The 19,056-nt window shown below is 47.6% G+C and overlaps 1 protein-coding gene across 2 annotated transcripts in view; it reads left to right on the plus strand.

Moving 5' to 3' along the window:
* GALNT17 (polypeptide N-acetylgalactosaminyltransferase 17) overlaps positions 1-19,056 on the plus strand; it is a 209,956-nt gene that overhangs the window by 177,138 nt on the left and 13,762 nt on the right. For both annotated transcript variants that reach the window (XR_010607134.1, XM_065647033.1), the window contains exons 7-8: positions 13,578-13,763; positions 17,884-18,021. Coding sequence is in view for 1 of the 2 variants with exons in the window: in XM_065647033.1 (XP_065503105.1) it covers positions 13,578-13,763; positions 17,884-18,021 (324 nt within the window). In the remaining variant the exon portion in view is untranslated. The remainder of the gene's footprint in view (positions 1-13,577; positions 13,764-17,883; positions 18,022-19,056) is intronic.

Consider the following 19,056-nt stretch of genomic DNA (forward strand, 5'->3'; position numbering starts at 1 on the left):
ACGCTTGGATTTATAAATAACCAGTTAATGCTAAACTCTAGTGAAGAAATCTCAGAGAAACAAACAGAAAACAAATCCATCACCCAGAGACCTTTGATGTGTTTTTCAGAAAGCTGGTGGGTAATACACCTGCAATTATTTTCCAAGAAAAATGTGACTTCCTAAGAATTCAGCGTGGAGAAGCAGCGATTCCTCTTGATCAGTGAAATGTCCGAATTAAGCTGAAAATGCATCGGGCAACTACTTTCTAGCGGTGTTTGCACATGGAGGAGGCGAACTTTGGTCAACATGAGACATCATCATCATGATCCAGGGGTGGGGTGACCCAGCTTGGCTTTCTCATCCCCCTCCGGAAGCACAAAGGTGTCATGGGTGCATGAAAGCATTTGAGAAACAGCCTCAGTGACCTGTGCTGGGGATAACCCAGGCTGGGGAGCAGATTGAGCGCGATGCGATACAGCAGCAGAGCTACACAGGACGTCCAGGCGCCGTTCTCGTGCACGTGTAACCTCCCAGCCAAGACACCAGCATCTTGAGGCCACATCTGCAGAACCGGGTCCAGTTCTGGGCTCCCCAGTTCAAGAAGGACAAGGAATTACTGGAGAGAGTCCAGCAGAGGGACACAGAGATGCTGAGGGGTCTGGAGCATCTTTGTGATGAGGAGACACTGAGAGAGCTGGGGCTGTTGAGCTGCAGGAGAGAAGCTGAGAGGGATCTGATCAATGGGATCAATATCTCAGGGTGGGTGTCAGAGGATGGAGCAGACTCTGTTCAGTGGTGCCCAGCGCCAGGGTGAGGGGCAGCGGGCACAGACTGAAACACAGGAGGCTCCATGTGAACATGAGGAGAAACTTGTTTGCTGGGAGGTGCCGGAGCCTGGAGCAGGCTGCCCAGAGCGGGTGTGGAGTCTCCTGCTCTGGAGACATTCAAACCCGCCTGGCCCGACCTGTGTGATCTGCTCTGGTGACCCTGCGTGAGCAGGGCTGGGCTGGGGATCCACAGAGGGCCCTGCGACCCAACCGGCCTGGGGTGCTGGGATCTCCTCTGCCATCAGTGTTCAGGCCTCCATTTGCAAGGTTGAAGTTGTTTTTACAGTGCTCTTATGGAGCACTCCATATGTCTTTGTTCCTAGGATATGTCCTTCCTTCATGAAGGACTAGAGGAGCCACAGCATTTGGGAGCATCCTGGAGAAGAGTGGGGACCAGGACCGAGCACAAGCCAAGGGAGGAGACACCCTGGCATTGTCTGGGGTTGTCCACGTCCCCTGCGGTTACTGCACTCCTGGTAATGGAGGGGAAATGGAAAACTGCTTGCAAAACGCAGCATACTGATGGTCCAAAAATCCTGATTTTGTTTGACCAGCTCATTGCAACAGCCGCAGAAACGATTTTCAAAGTGTTAAGCAGTTAAGAACCATTACTGTCCATGATCCCCTTTGCCCTCAAAAATATACTGCGGCTATCAATGTGCTTTGCTGCTGTGTGCCAGAGCCGGTAATTATTCACAAGAAGCACTATTCAAACAAAAGGGCTTTTGGCAATCTGCCTGTTGTCAAAGTAGCCAGCCAGGCAGAAAAGGGTGACCCGGGGAGGTGCCAAAAGCCTGTCCTGGGCTACACCAGCCTCAGGTCTGTGCTGCCCGGATGAGCAGGGCTAGAAATAGGTGTTGGAGGGTTGGCCAAGCTCATGCCTTGAGGTTGGTGATGTCATAGACTCATAGAATCATTTCAGTTGGAAGAGACGCTCAGGATCATCGAGTCCAACCAACCATAACCCACCCCTGGCACTGCCCCATGTCCCTGAGAACCTCATCTCCGTCTGTCCAACCCCTCCAGGGATGGTGACTCCAGCACTGCCCTGGGCAGCCTGTTCCAGTGCCCGACAGCCCTTTGCGGGAAGAATTTTTTCCTAATATCCAATCGTCGGTGCTATTAGCGCTTTACAGGTCTGGTTTGCTTGGAAGGAGCGACCCAGAAGATGTCTCTGGATGCCATTTGGGGCAAGCAGGAGGATGCTGCTGAGCGTGGGGGCTGCCGCCTCCCTCATATCCCCATCCGCGCACCCCGTGGAACAGGGACACCCAAGGCTCCATCCCTGGGGTGCCCATATGCAGCGTTGTGACCCAGCCAGCACCCACTGAGCAGCAGAGGATGTGCACAGGTGAAGGCACAGAAAACAAAGGTTTGATGCATATATTACATATTAAAAAAACCTCGTTCCCCTCCCCGGCCTTCTGCAACCAGCCCTTGCTACGCCGTGGTGCCCACGGGCAGGGAACATAAAACTGAAGGAGAATATTTTCAGCAAAAAACACTGATGCAGGGGCTGCACCCCCTGGGATGACAGGATAACTCATACGTCTCGCTTCTCTTCATGCAGCTGCAAGCCACGCAAGGGAATTCAGGCTCACCATCTGGTTTTTGCACAAAGAAAGTCAACATCAGAAAAAAAAGAGGACTCCTGCATGATGGGAGGCAAAACTGGGGCTGGTCCCTCACCCCCTTCCAGCCCGTGGCCCAGCACAGCACCTTCTCCTCTCATCCATCAGCATATCTAGCTGAAAAGCCATACTATTGCTGCCTTATATAATGCTGTGCTTCCTCCTTATCCCTTGGCTATCATTAATAATAATAGCAACCACAAAAAATAAGAAGGGACAGTGACTACCTTGGGTCCTGGACGCGGCGTTCTAGGTGGAGCACGGCATGACATCCACGATGAACACCGACAGCTCCCATTAAAGGATCCTGACTTTACGTGCTCGTAACTTTGCCAAATTTTAACTATTCAGACCGAAATATATCCTGGAACAGCTCGAGCCCGCCTGCAGTTAATGCAAAGAGACATCATGTCTAACGGTGTCAAGATAAGTCTGCGAGGTAAACTTTTAATCTCTGAATGTATTGTGACAGAAGGAAGAGGGGAAAAAAAAAACCAAACCCAAGCTGCTCCTAACTTTCATTACACAAATTCCAGGCTTTTTCAGCTGATAACTTCATTTCTAAGGTGATTAGCAAAACTGTGCCTTAATTAGCAATAGATTTCCCATTTAACAGCTTTGCCTTATCTTCACCCCCCTCCTTTCTTTTAAAAGTAACTTCCTAGTTAAAGGGAAAAACACAATTACCCAGGGCAGCTAAAATAATAAGGAATGTATCAGAACAAAGACCTAAATAATAAAATCAAGAAACAGCAATAAAGGCAAAGAAATAATCATTTCTCCACATGCTCCCTCGTATAGTTCTGAGAGACGGTATCTCTCCAAATTAATCATTTTTCAGAAGAAACAACACGTACAGATACATTTCCAGCTCCAGATCTGAAGCCGTTTCTATCCTTTCTGTTCTCGTTTTGGCCGTGCTCCGTCCCCCGTCACCGCGGGGGGACGTCCCCAGGGCCAAGCACTCGCTGCCACCTCCTTGTCCCCGAGGTCAGAGAGGTAACGCAGAACCTGCCTGTGATTTAAGCATCCTCAGCACACAGAAAAGGTGAAGTGTTGGCCTTACTGCCTCTAGAAAGCCTTGTGGTTTGGTATGTACAGGTGCAATTTAGCAGTAGGACCTTTATCGCCCTGGCGCAAGACTTGTGTGACATAGCAAGGAGAGACACGTACCACAGCAAGGCTACTAAATCCAAATTCTGGTAAATAAACACCGCCTCGTCGTGAACTGATGGCTGTTAATGGAAGACAATCAGAAGTTGCATAAATCACACGCAGCAAGCTAGATAATATTTTCCATTTTTACATATACTTATATAGATGTTACATCCTATATCACCATTGCAGTGCTCCTTTCAAGCTATTGTGAGCGCCACTGTCTCACGTAACAATCACGGCGAGAACTTCAATAGAGATGTTAAGCAGAATTACATGAGGGTGAGTTAAGAAACCACATACAGAGGGGAAAAGAAAAAAAGGAAGGAAAATCAGCTCTCTCTGGGAACTTTTCACTTCCACCACAGTGGAACAGAGCATTCACCATCTCTGCGGGTGGACACAAGCACTCCTTGAAGAGGATGGCTTTTTAATTAGGATATGTGGATTTTCACAGATCGCATCAAGGGAGGACTGGTGGTGCGAGGATTTATACAAAAGCAGTGAATATACCACCGCTGAGGCCGTTTCGCTATAGCTCCAGCAAAGGTGCAGTGTTGTACCTACAGCCAAGACCACCAGCCTGACCAAGAACTGCCACAAGGAGGGACAAAACCCTGGCACATCCGTCTCAGAAGAAGGCGACACCACGGGATGGACCCACCAGAGACCGTCTTGCTGGAAATCTGAACACAACTCCATCCTGCACAACTCATAAATTGTCTTAGAAACCTCTATGAGGAAGAGAAAGACTCAACATCCTGCAGCTGAAACAGGAAAAGGAATTTCCTTGCTAAAATGAAAATCTTTTCTTTGTCACGAGACCACGGAAAACCTTTCCAAGAGGACGAGGGCCGAGCGGCCAGCTCAGGCACAGTATTCATGAGCCATGTCCTTCAAACATGATTTTTCAATGGACCATGTCCTATCCTGACCATTGCAGACCCTGTCTATTCAAGCAGAGAATGGAAGTGGGAGGAGAGGGCAATACTACATTTAAAACAACAAATTCTTTTTCGTTTTGGGCATTCCTTTACTCACATTTTATCCTCATCGCTGATGCCACTTTGGACGGGTTCCTGCCTATCTTGTGCCAGACCAATAATAGGAATGTCCAGGTTGTCCAAATGTCTTACCTTTCCTGCTGACACTACTGAATTCATTCCTTTTATAATGGCCACTTAAAAATGCCAAATGAGTGGAACTCAGGTGCGCCATTCGCTCCTCACGTCCTAACCTACAGCAATACCAGGTAATGGCCACTGTTTTCACCCTCTTAACTTGGCAAGGAACATAAATAGTTTAACATGTGACATATTGGAGACGTTAGAATAAAGCTTCACGTCAGTGCAAAGCAGTGATTTCTCTGTGCTGCCTCCGTTCAAGGAGAAGGATATGCACACACCACAACTGCGTTTGCTCAAACTGGAGGTTTTTGTAATGAAAAATTTATGCCGTGCTTCTCCAACAAATGCAACACAACCTGCTCTAAATAGTGCTTCATTCCCGGCTACAACAGGTATTGATTTGACTTTATCGCCAGATAAGATACGTAAGGATGGGCTTGGTGGGAAGCTACATTTAAAAGACTCCGATCACAAAGCACAGCAGGAGGAGGATTAGCTGTAATGACAAGTGTCCGCATCCTCTTGGCTTGGAAAAACTGCTGAAAAGAAGCATTTCACTTCTCGGTGCATCAGGACCAATATTTTAATTGCTGCAAAATCAAACTATAGCAACCAGAGCGACTGTAGCTCTGTCATTTTAGCACCTCCAAAAGTTCTTAAAAAAAAAAAAAAAAAGAAAAAATGGAACAAGATATTTTTAAATCCACATCTTGCAAATGCTTGGTGAAACTGGAGAGATGCTCCCATATCTGAACTCCCAGCCTTGGCTGGAGCTGGAGCAAAAACCTGTATCCCCAGCTCCCATATAGCCAAAACCCACGTTCAGCGGAGCACAAAGCGCCGGGTACGTTCTGGAGTGGTTTGCAACTATCGCGGTGTAAATCTGGGTCTCTCCTAATAAGTTTAGTACTAAAATTCCTCAGTGCTCTGATGTTATCTGTTCAGTCTTGGCAGCATGACAAGTACTTGATTATGTTGTAATAGTATAATGCAAAGATTATTACCAACTCATAAAAGACAAGTGCCTTCAAAACAGCATCAACAATACCTATAAGACCTTTCAGGAGATGAAGAACATGCTGGGCTTTATATGCTTGTAGTACAGAAATTACCTGCAGGATTTGACCCTGAACTACTTGGAGGTTGCTCTTTTTGAAAAAATTTTATTGCCAGTAATGTACCAAAAGCATCTTGATCTCATTTTCCTATTATAATTTCTGTCAAAGCTGTAAAAATAAAATAGCATAAATAGTTCAACAGAATTTTGATCTATTTTTCATGCAAAAAAAGCCTTTGGAGAAAATTATCTGTAGACGGTTCTTCGGACTAACAGGATTCCACGTGGGAGTGGCAGGAGGAGGGGGGAAGGTGCCGTGTATCGTTTTAACCAAAAGAGGCAGCTCTGAAAGAGAATTATTTATGCAGAGAGAGGCAGGCGCGTGATAGAGCAGCTCCTGGGCTGACAGCACCAGCTCCACCGAGCTCTTTCCATCCTCTTAACTGCAGCACATCACAACTGCAGCTTTTGTGATCTGTAATTATAGATATCATCTCATCAGCTGCCGATGGGGAAGGCGCTGGGACGGAGCCGAGCTCCTCCGTCCGTGTTCATCGATGGATACAGTGGAATGTGACTCAGCCCGTCCTCTCTGCCGAAAGCTGCTCAAGGAACTCATCAAAAAAGAGCAGCTAATGAAGTTAAAACTAGAGCATGCAAATACAGAGAGAGGAAACGTATGCAGCGTCTGCGTGTGTGTTATGTGGTGTGAGTGCCTGTGACTACGAACAGACACGTACACACACAAGGTATTTTACGCCTTGTCAGTGCTCAAAGCCAGACTGACAATGTTTCCTCAGCTCTCCCGTGTTTTTGCCACGGTCTTTCTCATTCATTATGCTTAGAAAAGATGATCAACAACAGTGTTGAAACAAACTGTCAGGTGTATCTAAGGCTCTGTACCTGAGTTTTAGATCTTGTTCTTCTTAAGGGGAGCATCAAAGGGTCCTGCCCTTCCTGGGTGCACAGAGCTTGCTCTGCCAACCACTGCTGGATGTGTCTGAACCACAGGTATAGATTTATATATTCATAGAATCAGAGAATCATTTTGGTTGGAAGAGACCCTCAAGATCATGGAGTCCAACCATAACCCACCCCTGGCACTGCCCCATGTCCTGAGAACCTCATGTCCGTCTGTCCAACCCCTCCAGGGATGGTGACTCCAGCACTGCCCTGGGCAGCCTGTTCCAATGCCCCACAGCCCTTGGGGGAAGAAATTGTTCCCCAGATCCAACCTCAACCTCCCCTGGCGCAACTTGAGGCCGTTTCCTCTGGTCCTGGCGCTTGTTCCTGGGGAGCAGAGCCCGACCCCCCTGGCTCCGAGCTCCTTTCAGGCAGGTCAGAGATCAGAAGGTCTCCCCTCAGCTCCTGTTCTCCAGGCTGAACCCCCAGCTCCCTCAGCCGCTCCCATCACACTTGTGCTCCAGCCCTTCACCAGACCCTGAATTTTGTTGCTCAGAACTGATGTCCAGAAGAGTTGGAGGGAGCCAGCGCAAAACTTGTTTTGCTAGTCCTGCCAAAAGCAAGAGCACTGCCACAAACCCCGACTATCACCTCGGTAATGACCTCCGGGCAGGTCGGGCAGGGCGAGCGAGATCTGGAACTGAGCTGTCGTCTGGCCCTTGTTTTAGAGGGGAGAAAGTATCTGCCCGTTTCAGCAAGGACAGATCCTCGTTTGTCGGCTGCTGCGTTCTCCTGCCCGACGCGTTCCCCTCCCAGCACCGAGGCTGCTGCAGATAGACTTGGTCTGTGCAAGCTTGAAATGTTAAACTGAGGTCCAAACCAGATGGCCAGAGACCAGGGCCGTGCTGTCATATTTTTGCCATTCACTCTGCCATCTGCTTATTTTCTCTGGCAGCGTTAAAATCCTCTCTTCAGTGAAGCTGTCTCGTACTGCGAAATAATGAATACTTTGTAACTCAAAGCAAGTATGAAAGTTTAAAGCCTGAGCAATTGCTGTGGCTCTGAAGCTATCATCAGCAACACCACTTGATAGCTGATTGTCACAGACAGCCTTCAACCTCCACTAAAAAAATGTGTTAAAATTCCAGTACCTGTGTGGGTAAAGCATTGTGCAAAGGCGCTCTGAGATTAATAACCTGCTCATCTCGACGTGGTAGGCACCATCATCTGTTGAACATCACTCCTTCAAGTCTGGCCAACTCGTGAAATATTTCCCATCGGGACAGAACACCCACTGAGCTGTGATTGCAAACTTGGAGGCTGTCTTTGGGGCCAGCGTTTCGGGCGATAACTGTGGCACAGCTGCTTGATCCGTCCATGAAACACTCCAAGACCTCCGTCCATCTGGACTCTCTTTCATCTTCAGCAGTTTCCAGAGCAAGCAGCCAGGGCTCGTACTCACCGTTAGATGTTGGTTTAATAAAGATCACAGAATTTCCTTGGTGTAGTCGTACTTTGGGTGCATGGCCACTGACTTCAGAGGACTTGAACTTGCTCACAGCAGCCAGAAATTCAACCCTTCAACTAGTGCACAAAGGCAATAGCCAAGAGAATTGAGTGAGCGGGGACAGATCTGGAAGGGGTGGAAGCAAAAATGTGGGTTTTTTCCTCCTGTTGTACACAGCACTGTTTAAAAACAGAGCTTCATTCCTATTGTTCTGAATAATAGTATTAACACTGCTCCTGTACAGTCTAATCTTGATATTAAGGGATATTAAGTGCTGCCCTCCCTAAGATCCACAGCACCAACTCCCATTGTCTTTTCCAGAGCTGAGATTTCAGCCTCTCTCTCTAACCAGCAACAGCAACAGCTTTATGTCAAATGCAGGAAGGATTCACATGGTTTTGATGGGGACACATCTGCGCACCTGCGTGTTACGTCCTCCACATTACAAAGAGCCTTGTGTTGGTGGCATGAAAAAGGCAAAAGTATCTTGGTCAGTTCACGCTTTTCCATATCTACAGGGAACTTACATGTTTGGATTATTTATAATAATAATAATAATAATAAATTATATTAATAATAATAATAAATAATAATTAAAAAATAAATAATAATAATAATAAAGAATCAAAGTGTACCTTAAGAAAATACTCCAGATCTGCTGCTAAAGCTGCTTGCATGAGCCCTCCCTAAACCATAGCCAGCGAAGGCAGAACCTATTGACTGTAGCACTGTTTAGGTTGACCCAGCCCACACGAACAAGGGCATCTTTGGTCACAGCTCCATTAGGAGATCTGAGACGACATGAACATCCAGAAGAGCAGCAGTAACCCTTCCCCACACACATCCACCTCTGCCTACGGCCAACAGGGAATCAGCCCTGCTCGTGGATGCCACCGCTGCCGTAGGAAAGTGTCCTTCACGGCTGCCCAGAAAGCAGCTTGCCTCACATTAAGTCCTCATTACAAACTGTTCCTTCAATCCCCAGGGCCAGGGTAGAGATCAAGTGGGTTTGAAATCCTCCCTCTGCTGCTTGCAGAGCTTGTTCCGCCTGGTCCCCTGTTCCCCAGGACCACGTTTTGATGCTCCCCTGTTCCTGAAAGCACCGCCACAAAATATCTCCTTAATTTCTTTCCGTTTAACTTGGGGTCTGGTCACAGCATGGACGCCGCTTTGCAGAGCATCACAAGTAACGATTTTCTGTGCAGCAAACGCCGGCTGACTGTTGTGCTCGTTAAATTGCACCTTTTCAGCGTGATTTCGTGGCAGCGGGACCCAAACGCAGCCGGAGCTCCGCGCTGTCCCCAGGGGACTCTGCTGTCACCTGGCTGCACAAGGGGCAGCACAAGCTGCTATATCAGGATGCCCTTTTGAAACTCCTTCCCAGAAGGGACATGTAGGTGGGTCTCCACGCTGCCACGGTGTCTGGCCCTGAACGCTGAAGGTGAAGCTACGCACACAACATTGCTGTAAATCAATCACGCAACGGGCTGCGCTTGACGGGTCCAGGTGGGAGCTCTATGTAAAAGATGAACCACATGGACACACAACTGCTTTGGTGTTTAGGCATTTGTTTGTGCTGACAAAAAACCTGAAATATCCCAAATTCCTTATTTTTCTCCCGCAGATGTATATAGTACATAGTCCAAGAAGTACCTTAGGGAGCAGAGAGGCTGTGAGCATCCCAGGGCTGCCTCCTCCCTCCTACGTGCACCTTACAGCGAGCTCTGTCTCTGGCACTATTTTGATTTCAAACTGTTTTTATTAATGCGAACAGGAAAAATATCCCTTCCCTCTGCTCAGCTCCCACAACAAGAGCATCCACCGGGTCCACAAGAGGTTGTGGAGCCCCTGTTCTCTGTCCAGGACGGGGCAGGTCCTGGGAAAGCTTCTCCGACTCAGAAGCTTGGCCAGATTTGAGCCCTCCAAAAGTCCCTTCCAGCCTGAATTATTCTACAATTCCTGTGGGGAGATGCTTAAGACAGACGTCTGGAGGTCACAGCGAGGACGTCGCTGGGCTGGGGTAGAGAAAGTGTGAATTACTGTCTTGATTCTTCCACTGAGCAGCTTGACAAGTTATTTCTGTGCTGTCTGTCTTTGTTCTCTCCTTTTCCAACTCGAGGAATCTAACTGAGATACTATCACATGAAGACAGAGGTTGTCACAACTCGTGGGGGTTGTTCCTAGTGCAGTGGCAGTCTAACCTCAGCTGAGGCCCCTTCAAGATACCATATTATAAGGAATTATTTGGCACAGAAAGACTTTTAGGAATATTTCAAAGTTAAATGTCTACCATGGTGTTTTTCAGATGTTTCTAATCTCCAAGTCCTGTGAATTTTCTCAGGTGAGGAGAAGAACCCTTCAGAAACTTCTCCACGTTAGGTTACAGTGCATCATATATGAACTTTTTTTCCTGTCCTTTTCACAGACACTGTAAAAGAATTCCTGGACAGCCTGTGTCCACAAATACCAGACTAAAAACCTGGTCTGAGATGTTTTCTAGGTTCCTTAGAGCATGGAGGAGATGGGACCATCCATCGTGTGATTCTGCTAGATGAGACAGCTAGACACGGGTGAGATGGAGCGGGGTCTGTATTCCTGGACTGATTGTCCTGTTAGTTGCAGTATCTGAAAGGATCGGAGATTTATTTGCTATGAACATGAGAAATCTACCGTGTCTCAGGATTGCAGCCCATGCGGACACGTTCACGTGGTTTTTTGGATGTCAAAGGAACAGAAAGTCCTCGCCAGGCCGCATGCGAAGGAGCAGTTTCTTCCAAGGCCATGGTTTCCTCCTCTGCACGCTGCGGGCAGGGATGCTGGCGACATTTCCCATGGGATGGGGACTGCTCCCACCGTTACCAGCAGAAGAAATGTTTATAAATGCCTTGTAAAACCAGATTTTTAAAAAATTTATAATGACAATTTAGGCTTTATTTAGGAGATAGAAATATGGTCTCTCCTCGCATAAGCGCCTTTTTTAAATTATATTTTTGTTCCTCTCTCTGGAATTGACATGTGGATATGTGTATAACCCATGCCCTTTGCACAATGCCCAACGCTTTTCTCTGTCATATTATTACAGTATGTGCATTTCAAGATAGTTTGTACAATATTCCAGAAATCTAGGAAAACTGTCCGTCATTAAGCCATGTGATTTTTTTAACTAAATCACGGAAAGACAATATTGCACCTTTACTGCTAGAGGCAGGCTTGCTGAAAAATGACATTTTAATTACATCGTGGTTTTTACATTTGAAAAATAATTATTCTGATCTGTAATCAGGACAAAACCTAACAAATCCCCAAAACTACGAAAACAGGTGGTGCTGGGGATCTTCCAGGACTGGCCATTTGATTCAGCGTTGTGGTCGAACCCACCAGCTTTGGGAGCACCCGAGGGCCAAGCTCGATGCTCCTATTTGAGAAACTAAAGAACTGAGCAGGCAAGAAACACAATTTCTGACAATCTATTGCCTTGAGAATACTACTTTAAAAATGATTTTTTTTTCTTTAGAACTGCCTTGCTTACTTCTCACTTCTTTCGCCAGCATGTGGCCGGTTGCAAAACTTGGGGGAGACCTTGTGAGACAAGAGTGGTTGTGGCTGGACAGGAGGAACGAGCATGTTCCTCATCTCAGACATCAGCTCTGGGGGCATGAAATTATGTTTAAAAGCATTCAGAAAGGTCAAACAGCAAAACAAGGATAAAATGGGATTTTTTTTGCTGTGAGTTTATACACCAGCTAATAAATGGGGCTCTGATTTTAGGGTGTGCACTCCTGTATTTTGCAGCAATCCCACTGAGAGCAGCACGAGTAGCAACATCACCCCAAGGGTAATCCCAGCTGCACCCCCCATGCTCGTGTCCCACGTTGGGTGGGCTGAAACCACATTTTAGAGATTAAAAAGGGGCACCTGATACAGCCAGGAGGCTCCTTGGAGTGTCGGGAGAGGGGATTGAGCAGGGTCGGTTAAATTTCGGGAACACAGATGGGATAAAAGGTGGTGAGCCTGGAAGAGATCCCAGAAACGATGGGTGTTACAACAACTGTGCACGGTGATAATGCAGAGCAGACTGCAAAACAGGCGAAACTGGGATTATTAGGGCTGTTTGGCATATGTGTGTGTAACGATTGCCTGAAGTCCTGGTGTCCTGGATGCACGTGTTCAATTTAAGATAAATAACGTCTTGGTGAAGACAAACGGGGAGGGAGGAACCCAGGTATGGCAAGTCTTTCTGTGAATTCCCTTTCCATATGATAAAGACAAGATCTCAAAAAAGTTTTATTAACTTGTAAACTATGATTTAAGGGAATTTTAAACAGCATGTGAAAGAAAAATAATGAACAAATGTTTTCAAGTGGGAGAAATCTGTCCCTGCCGTATGTTTCACTGGCATCCCTTCTGCAAGAGGAGATCTTGCAATTGTTTCAACTATTCCAGTCGCTAATCCTTTTTATTTAGTGGCAACATCACTGTAAACACAGCAGCCAGTCCTACGATGTGTTAATACCACGTGCACATGGATCTGATCATGTCATCATCGACACATGTTTTGCTCCGGGCACAGGTTAAACTCTCCTTGTGTATCTCCATTGAGCAGAGGCCAAACCTGGCCATGGGTTTCCATCTTCCACTTAAATGATTATAGAATCATTTTGGTTGGAAAAGACCCTCAAGATCATGGAGTCCAACTGTTACCCCACCCCTGGCACTGCCCCACGTCCCTGAGAACCTCATCTCCGTCTGTCCAACCCCTCCAGGGATGGTGACTCCAGCACTGCCCTGGGCAGCCTGTTCCAATGCCCCACAGCCCTTGGGGGAAGAAATTGTTCCCCAGATCCAACCTCAACTTCCCCTGGCGCAACTTGAGGCCGTTTCCTCTGGTCCTGGCGCTTGTTCCTGGGGAGCAGAGCCCGACCCCCCTGGCTCCAAGCTCCTTTCAGGCAGGTCAGAGATCAGAAGGTCTCCCCTCAGCTCCTGTTCTCCAGGCTGAACTCCCCAGGTCCCTCAAATTTGGGGATTTTTTGGGAAGTCCTCACTCTCGATGTACAGTCCATCCATCCATCCCCACCCCATGCTGCTGCATGTCTGTATGTGAGCAGCGCAGAGAAAGGGGGACTGACCTGCTGTGCGGGGAGAGATTTGTCCCGTTCCAGGCAGGGCAGTTGGTATTATAATAATACCAAATAATATCTTGAGTTTCTGCTCTCTCTGCTGGCGGCTGCTAATCTGTTTAAGCTAAGCTTGTAGCCTTGTGTAGTTACAGAGCGCAAGAAAGTGATACGATGAGCGGTAAGCATGATGTGATGTGAGAGAACTCAACCCCCACCACTCCTCTCTCTTTAATTTGCCTGGTGCTGACGGCGCCGTGCGGTTGCGTTGCAGGTGTGGCTGTGCGGCGGCAGCATGGAGGTCCTGCCCTGCTCCCGGGTGGCTCACATTGAGCGCAAGAAGAAGCCCTACAACAACAACATCGGGTTCTACACCAAGCGCAATGCCCTGCGGGTGGCCGAGGTGTGGATGGATGACTATAAATCCCACGTCTACATCGCATGGAACCTGCCACTAGAGGTAAGGCTGTTGCACCCTATCCTAAATCTTCACTTTATTGGGTTAAAAATTTGAATTATAGAGCATTTAGTGCCCCTGGGTGAAAGATAGGCTTAAATACCCCAGGTCACATCCCCAGCTGTGGAAGTCAGCAGACCTCCCTCTGCTTTGATGGAGATGCTGCAAAGCCTGCAGACTTTGCAGGAATGCCTGCGATTCCCATCAGCCTTTTTATTTTCATTTCTAAAAATTAAACCTGGATTGTAGTGTTTATCTCCCTGTGGAGTGTTTACATGGCATGAATTTGTGTCATTACACTGCTCCGCAGATGGAGTCTGTCTGTAAAGTCGGTTGGCAGAAGATTATTAATATCAGCATCATGAGGTTTTCCCTGCGGCTTAGGCAGGTCTGTGTTACGTGCAGCCCAGCGTGGGTTTCTGAGCTTGCAGACGCTGTCGCTGCCCAGAGTTTGCTGCAGACGGTGTGTGGTCCAGGGGCCTGGGCTGTTTGCTTTGCCAGCACCGAGGAAGTTGAGGCAATCAGCGCTTAGAAACCGTGTTCAGAGATAAAGGATGGGAGGTCGGTGGCTCGCAGGAGATGTCCTCCCAGCAGCACCATGTGCAAATGCACCAAAACCACTCTTTAAATAGCTTTGGTGGTTCTATTTATTTTTGTTCAGAAATGGTTCGATTTTCTTGGATTTGACACATTATTTTCCATGTAAATCTTGTTGTGTGGCAGCAAGGCGTGTCTTTAGAAAACATTCGGATCCCACCAACAAGACAGGCTGACTGTGCCCAGAGAACACATCCTGCACATGGACCTCTCTAGGTGATGCCCTGCACTTCTGCATAAAGCTCTATAGGGTCCAGGAGGACTTTCTGTAGGTCCAAGGCTGCTGCTTGAGCTCTGGTCTCCGTGCAGGTTGTGTCTAATCATGAAACCCGAGAGCATCTCCCGCCTCCCGGCTCCGAACGCTGCCCGGAGCGTGCTGGGAGCACCCTGGATGCACCGGCCCCCTCATCTGGTCCTGCCCGAGGGAGAAGAAGGGGCGATGGGGAGGGGTGGGCGCGAGGCTCTCCAGGTGATGGCTGGGACATGGATTCGGGGCGCCCTGCGGAGCCCCCACCACTCACTGCACTTGCAGCGTACACCGGTACGAGCGCTGGGCTGTTGAAGTTGCCGTAAGCGGCCAGACCACGTGCGAGCGGTTATTTCCAGCCACCCTTTTGCTGCTAAAAATAAAGACAAAATCACAGAATCCCAGAATGTCAGGCACTGGAAGGGACCTCGAAAGCTCATCCAGTCCAACCCCCCCGCCGGAGCAGGAACACCCAGCTGAGGTTACACAGGAAGGTGTCCAGGCGGGTTGGAATGTCTGCAGAGAAGGAGACTCCACAAGCTCCCTGGGCAGCCTGGGCCAGGCTCTGGCACCCTCACTGGGAACAAGTTTCTTCTCATATTTAAGTGGAACCTCCTGTGTTCCAGTTTGTACCCATTGCCCCTTGTCCTGTCATTGGTTGTCACCCAGAAGAGCCTGGCTCCATCCTCCTGACACTCCCCCTTTCCATATTGATCCCCATGAATGAGGTCACCCCTCAGTCTCCTCTTCTCCAGCTCCAGAGCCCCAGCTCCTCAGCCTTTCCTCACACAGGAGATGCTCCACTCCCTTCAGCATCTTCGTGGCTGCGCTGGACTCTCTCCAGCAGTTCCCTGTCCTTCTGGAACTGAGGGGCCCAGAGCTGGACACAATATTCCAGATGTGGTCTCACCAGGGCAGAGCAGAGGGGCAGGAGAACCTCTCTGACCTACTGACCACCCCCCTTCTAATCCCGCCCAGGTCCCATTGGCCTTCCTGGCCACAAGGGCCCAGTGCTGGCTCATGGTCACCCTGCTGTTGACCACAACTGCTTCCTTCCAAAATGCTCCTACTTTGCTGCTCACACCCCTGCAAAGAGCCGCCTCGGTCCCGCCGGTGCAGCGGCAGCGTCCCCGGCTGGCAGCGCTGCGCTCCCGGCTGCTCTGGAGAACACGAAACCACGAGCTGCTGCTTTCTGCGGAAAGATTACACCTGGGGAGAGTTACTGGCATTTAGAGCCACGGTAGTCACAATTTTGTGCTGCATTAGAGAGCAACAGCAACCTGGGAAGGGTCTGTGAGCTGCCAGTGGTGGAGAGTCCTGGATTAGTTTGTTATTGAAAAATAAATGACTGGAAATGGAAGGAAATAGTGTTTACACAGCAAGCTGCAGGAGGGCACTGGCTGTGACAGGCACAAGGATTCTGGAGAGGCAGAGTTGTCTGCAAGACTGAGGGATTTCAGGTCTCTCTTAAAAATAGGTTGCAAGATCCAAACACCCGTGGGCAGGGGCCATAAATTACCGTGGGTTCAGCCCTAATCCCTGGGCTGATTTCTTTTTAGATGTCAGGCACTGTGCTCCTGCTCGGGAACAGAGGGCAGAAAGGGATTAAAATTCAATGTGAAGCTGCAGGTCCCGTACGGCTGGAAAAAGGCAGCATCACAGGGATCAGCGCTGGGGGAACAGATCCAGCTCACCCTAAAAACCATTTGGGATTTTTATATAGGTCATACCAATAAAACGGAAATTTAGTTTTAGTGAAGCTTTGTTTGGCAGGTGGTATTTTGCAGGGGGTCGATATTAATACAGATATGGAATTATTTTGCGATGCTACTATATTCAAACCTGAGCCGGACCACATGCGCTAAATATTTCAGGTGCTGACTGGTTTGTGGTCCCGCTCTGCTTTGTGTCCCATCTCGCCCCCTCAGATTTCAGCCTGTCCTACCTGTCTATGCTCAATCATCTTTATTTTTACCTATGAGCTACCAGTCGTGCATTAAAATGGTGTCTTCTGTAAAGCAGAGTGAATAATTCATTAGAAGATCATTACAAGCATTGTAATGGAAAATTGCTTTTCCAGCTGTATTTAATGATCACTGCAAAAGACAAGAGCAGGAGCTAAACCAGATTAAAACCCCTGACACCTCTAGGAAGGAGTAAAAGAGGCTGCACTGAGCCTTTGTTTTCCTTCACCGGGCTGCTGCATTAATTCCCCAAATTCTGTAGTGGAATAAAAGAGTAGAGGGGGGCAGGTCTCTCCAGTCGCTGCTCCTGGCAGATTATTCCTCTGAGGACAGATCTTGTAGCCTTGTCTGCTTTTAAATCCTCTGGAGCAGTGGGGTTCCTCTGTGTCTCCAAGGAGACTACTTCACCACTAATTGTCCCACTTGTCAGGAGGTTTTTCTGAGGTTCGGCCTCAACTTCTCTTCTCCTGTCATTTTTATCCTTTATTCTTAGCTGTCTGCCTATATGAATCGTAAGCCTTTCTTTTTTTTCTTCTTTTCTTCCCCCCTCTTATTTTATACTTCTTAACTCTTAGCAGCATCACACACGCCTGGTGTGTAAGGGGAAGAGGTTTGGTGCTCAGTCAGGGATTTGCATTTCATAGAATCTTAGAATGTCCTGAGCTGGAAGGACCCACCAGGATCATCGAGTCCAACTCCTGTCCCTGCACAGGACAACCCCACGGTTCACACCGTGTGTCTGAGGACGTTGTCCAGGATTCAGCACATGACCGTCTTTTAGATCCTGACGTACCCTTTATGTTAAGCTCATCTGGAAGTCCAATACATCAGTACCTAAACCAGAGGTGAGATCTGTTAGAAACACTTTGTCGTCGTGCCCGTTGGCAGATTTCGTCTTTCTCAGGTGGACCCAAAGCCCGGGGCAGTGGGTCGGAAGATTCGCCACTATTACGCTGCACCTTCCTTATTTCCTTCAAAACCTTTTCTTCTCCATTTCGATTCTCTTTTCTAAATTACCTCCCAGCACCAAATTGTGTCCAGCATCAGTCTGGTGGCCATTTCAAGGATGCCTTCAAAACCTGTGAGATAAGTAGGTGTCTCCTTCTTACTGGGGCTTATAAACCCAAATTTTCCTTCTGACTTCTACAAAGATGATTTCAGCCTCCGACACGTGTGCCAAAATTCCCTGCATGGCCTCTGCATGGAGTTACTCAACTGCTGGCAGTTCTTAGGTGGAAACATCAGTAAAATAGACTCATTTTTAGTCTTTTTTAAGAGTAACCATTCAGTGACATGCTGTGTATTTATTTTTCAGAATCCAGGTATTGACATTGGGGATGTTTCCGAGAGAAAAGCGTTAAGGAAGAGCTTGAAGTGTAAAAATTTCCAGTGGTATCTGGATCACGTTTATCCGGAAATGAGAAGATACAACAACACAGTCGCTTATGGCGAGGTAATTAACACCGAGCAGTCCCTTAGATCAGACTGGTGATATTTACAGCTGGCGAGTCTCCAATGAGAAATAGCCTGAAAGGAGAGGAATGTGCATCAAAACCTACTATTTGTTTATAATTATATAAATTCGTATAAATCTGTTCAGAGTTTCTTCTAAAAACTTATTTGGGAATTTATTTCTGATCTTGGAGGCCGTATGCAGTAAAATATTTTAATACCACATTTACTGAATTGACAGAAAATTATCTATGTTACTCATTGACTCCATGGATTAAGCAGCTGTGTGTGTATTTTTAATGCACAGTCGTCTCATAAAACCCTTTGACTTAAACTCAGCCTAATTCCTTATGAGATCTCTATAGGATACAGTGTGTTGTCACAACAGCTTAAGGACAAGATAAAGTAAGGAGGCTTAATTCAGTCTCTTCTGGATTGGAGACCGTACTGGGAGTAGAAAAAAAGGGCATTTATGGGAACTAATAATATTCTGTTGCAATAGGTCTCATGGAATAGTTGCAGTTCGAGAAGGCACAGCCTGAGCACCCCACATGGGCATGGATTTTAAGAACGATTTATTAATTTTAAGAAAGATTTATTATCAAAGTTAACTTAATACCTTCAAGCTGAAACCTCCCCAAAAGCAGTATTTTCCAAAGCACTATTGCAGTTGCCCTACATAGGGAAACTGGGGAGAGGACACCTCTGCGGTGACGCCGATGGACGTTGTCGCATGAACCCAGTACTTCCACGCTGTGTCCCAAGCATGTCCGTCAGTCCCTGACGGCTGTTTGTCCACCTCTGCATCTCCTCCTGCATGCCCACGATGATTCGAAGGAGCTCCTTCTGCTAGCTGGACTTTCCCCCCACCAGCTTTGTTGAGATTTTGATGAAATACAAGCAATTCTGCATTGATTTGAGGCTCCTGGCAACACGCTGCCGGCGGTCTAAAAATATGTTTGTTGCCACCACACATGACCAAATACAAAGAAAACTGTGCTCAAGGAAGTTGGCTCCTCTGGATGGTGATTATTAT

The sequence above is a fragment of the Caloenas nicobarica genome, chromosome 17 (assembly GCF_036013445.1).
Source record: "Caloenas nicobarica isolate bCalNic1 chromosome 17, bCalNic1.hap1, whole genome shotgun sequence".
In the NCBI taxonomy this organism is placed as follows: domain Eukaryota; kingdom Metazoa; phylum Chordata; class Aves; order Columbiformes; family Columbidae; genus Caloenas; species Caloenas nicobarica.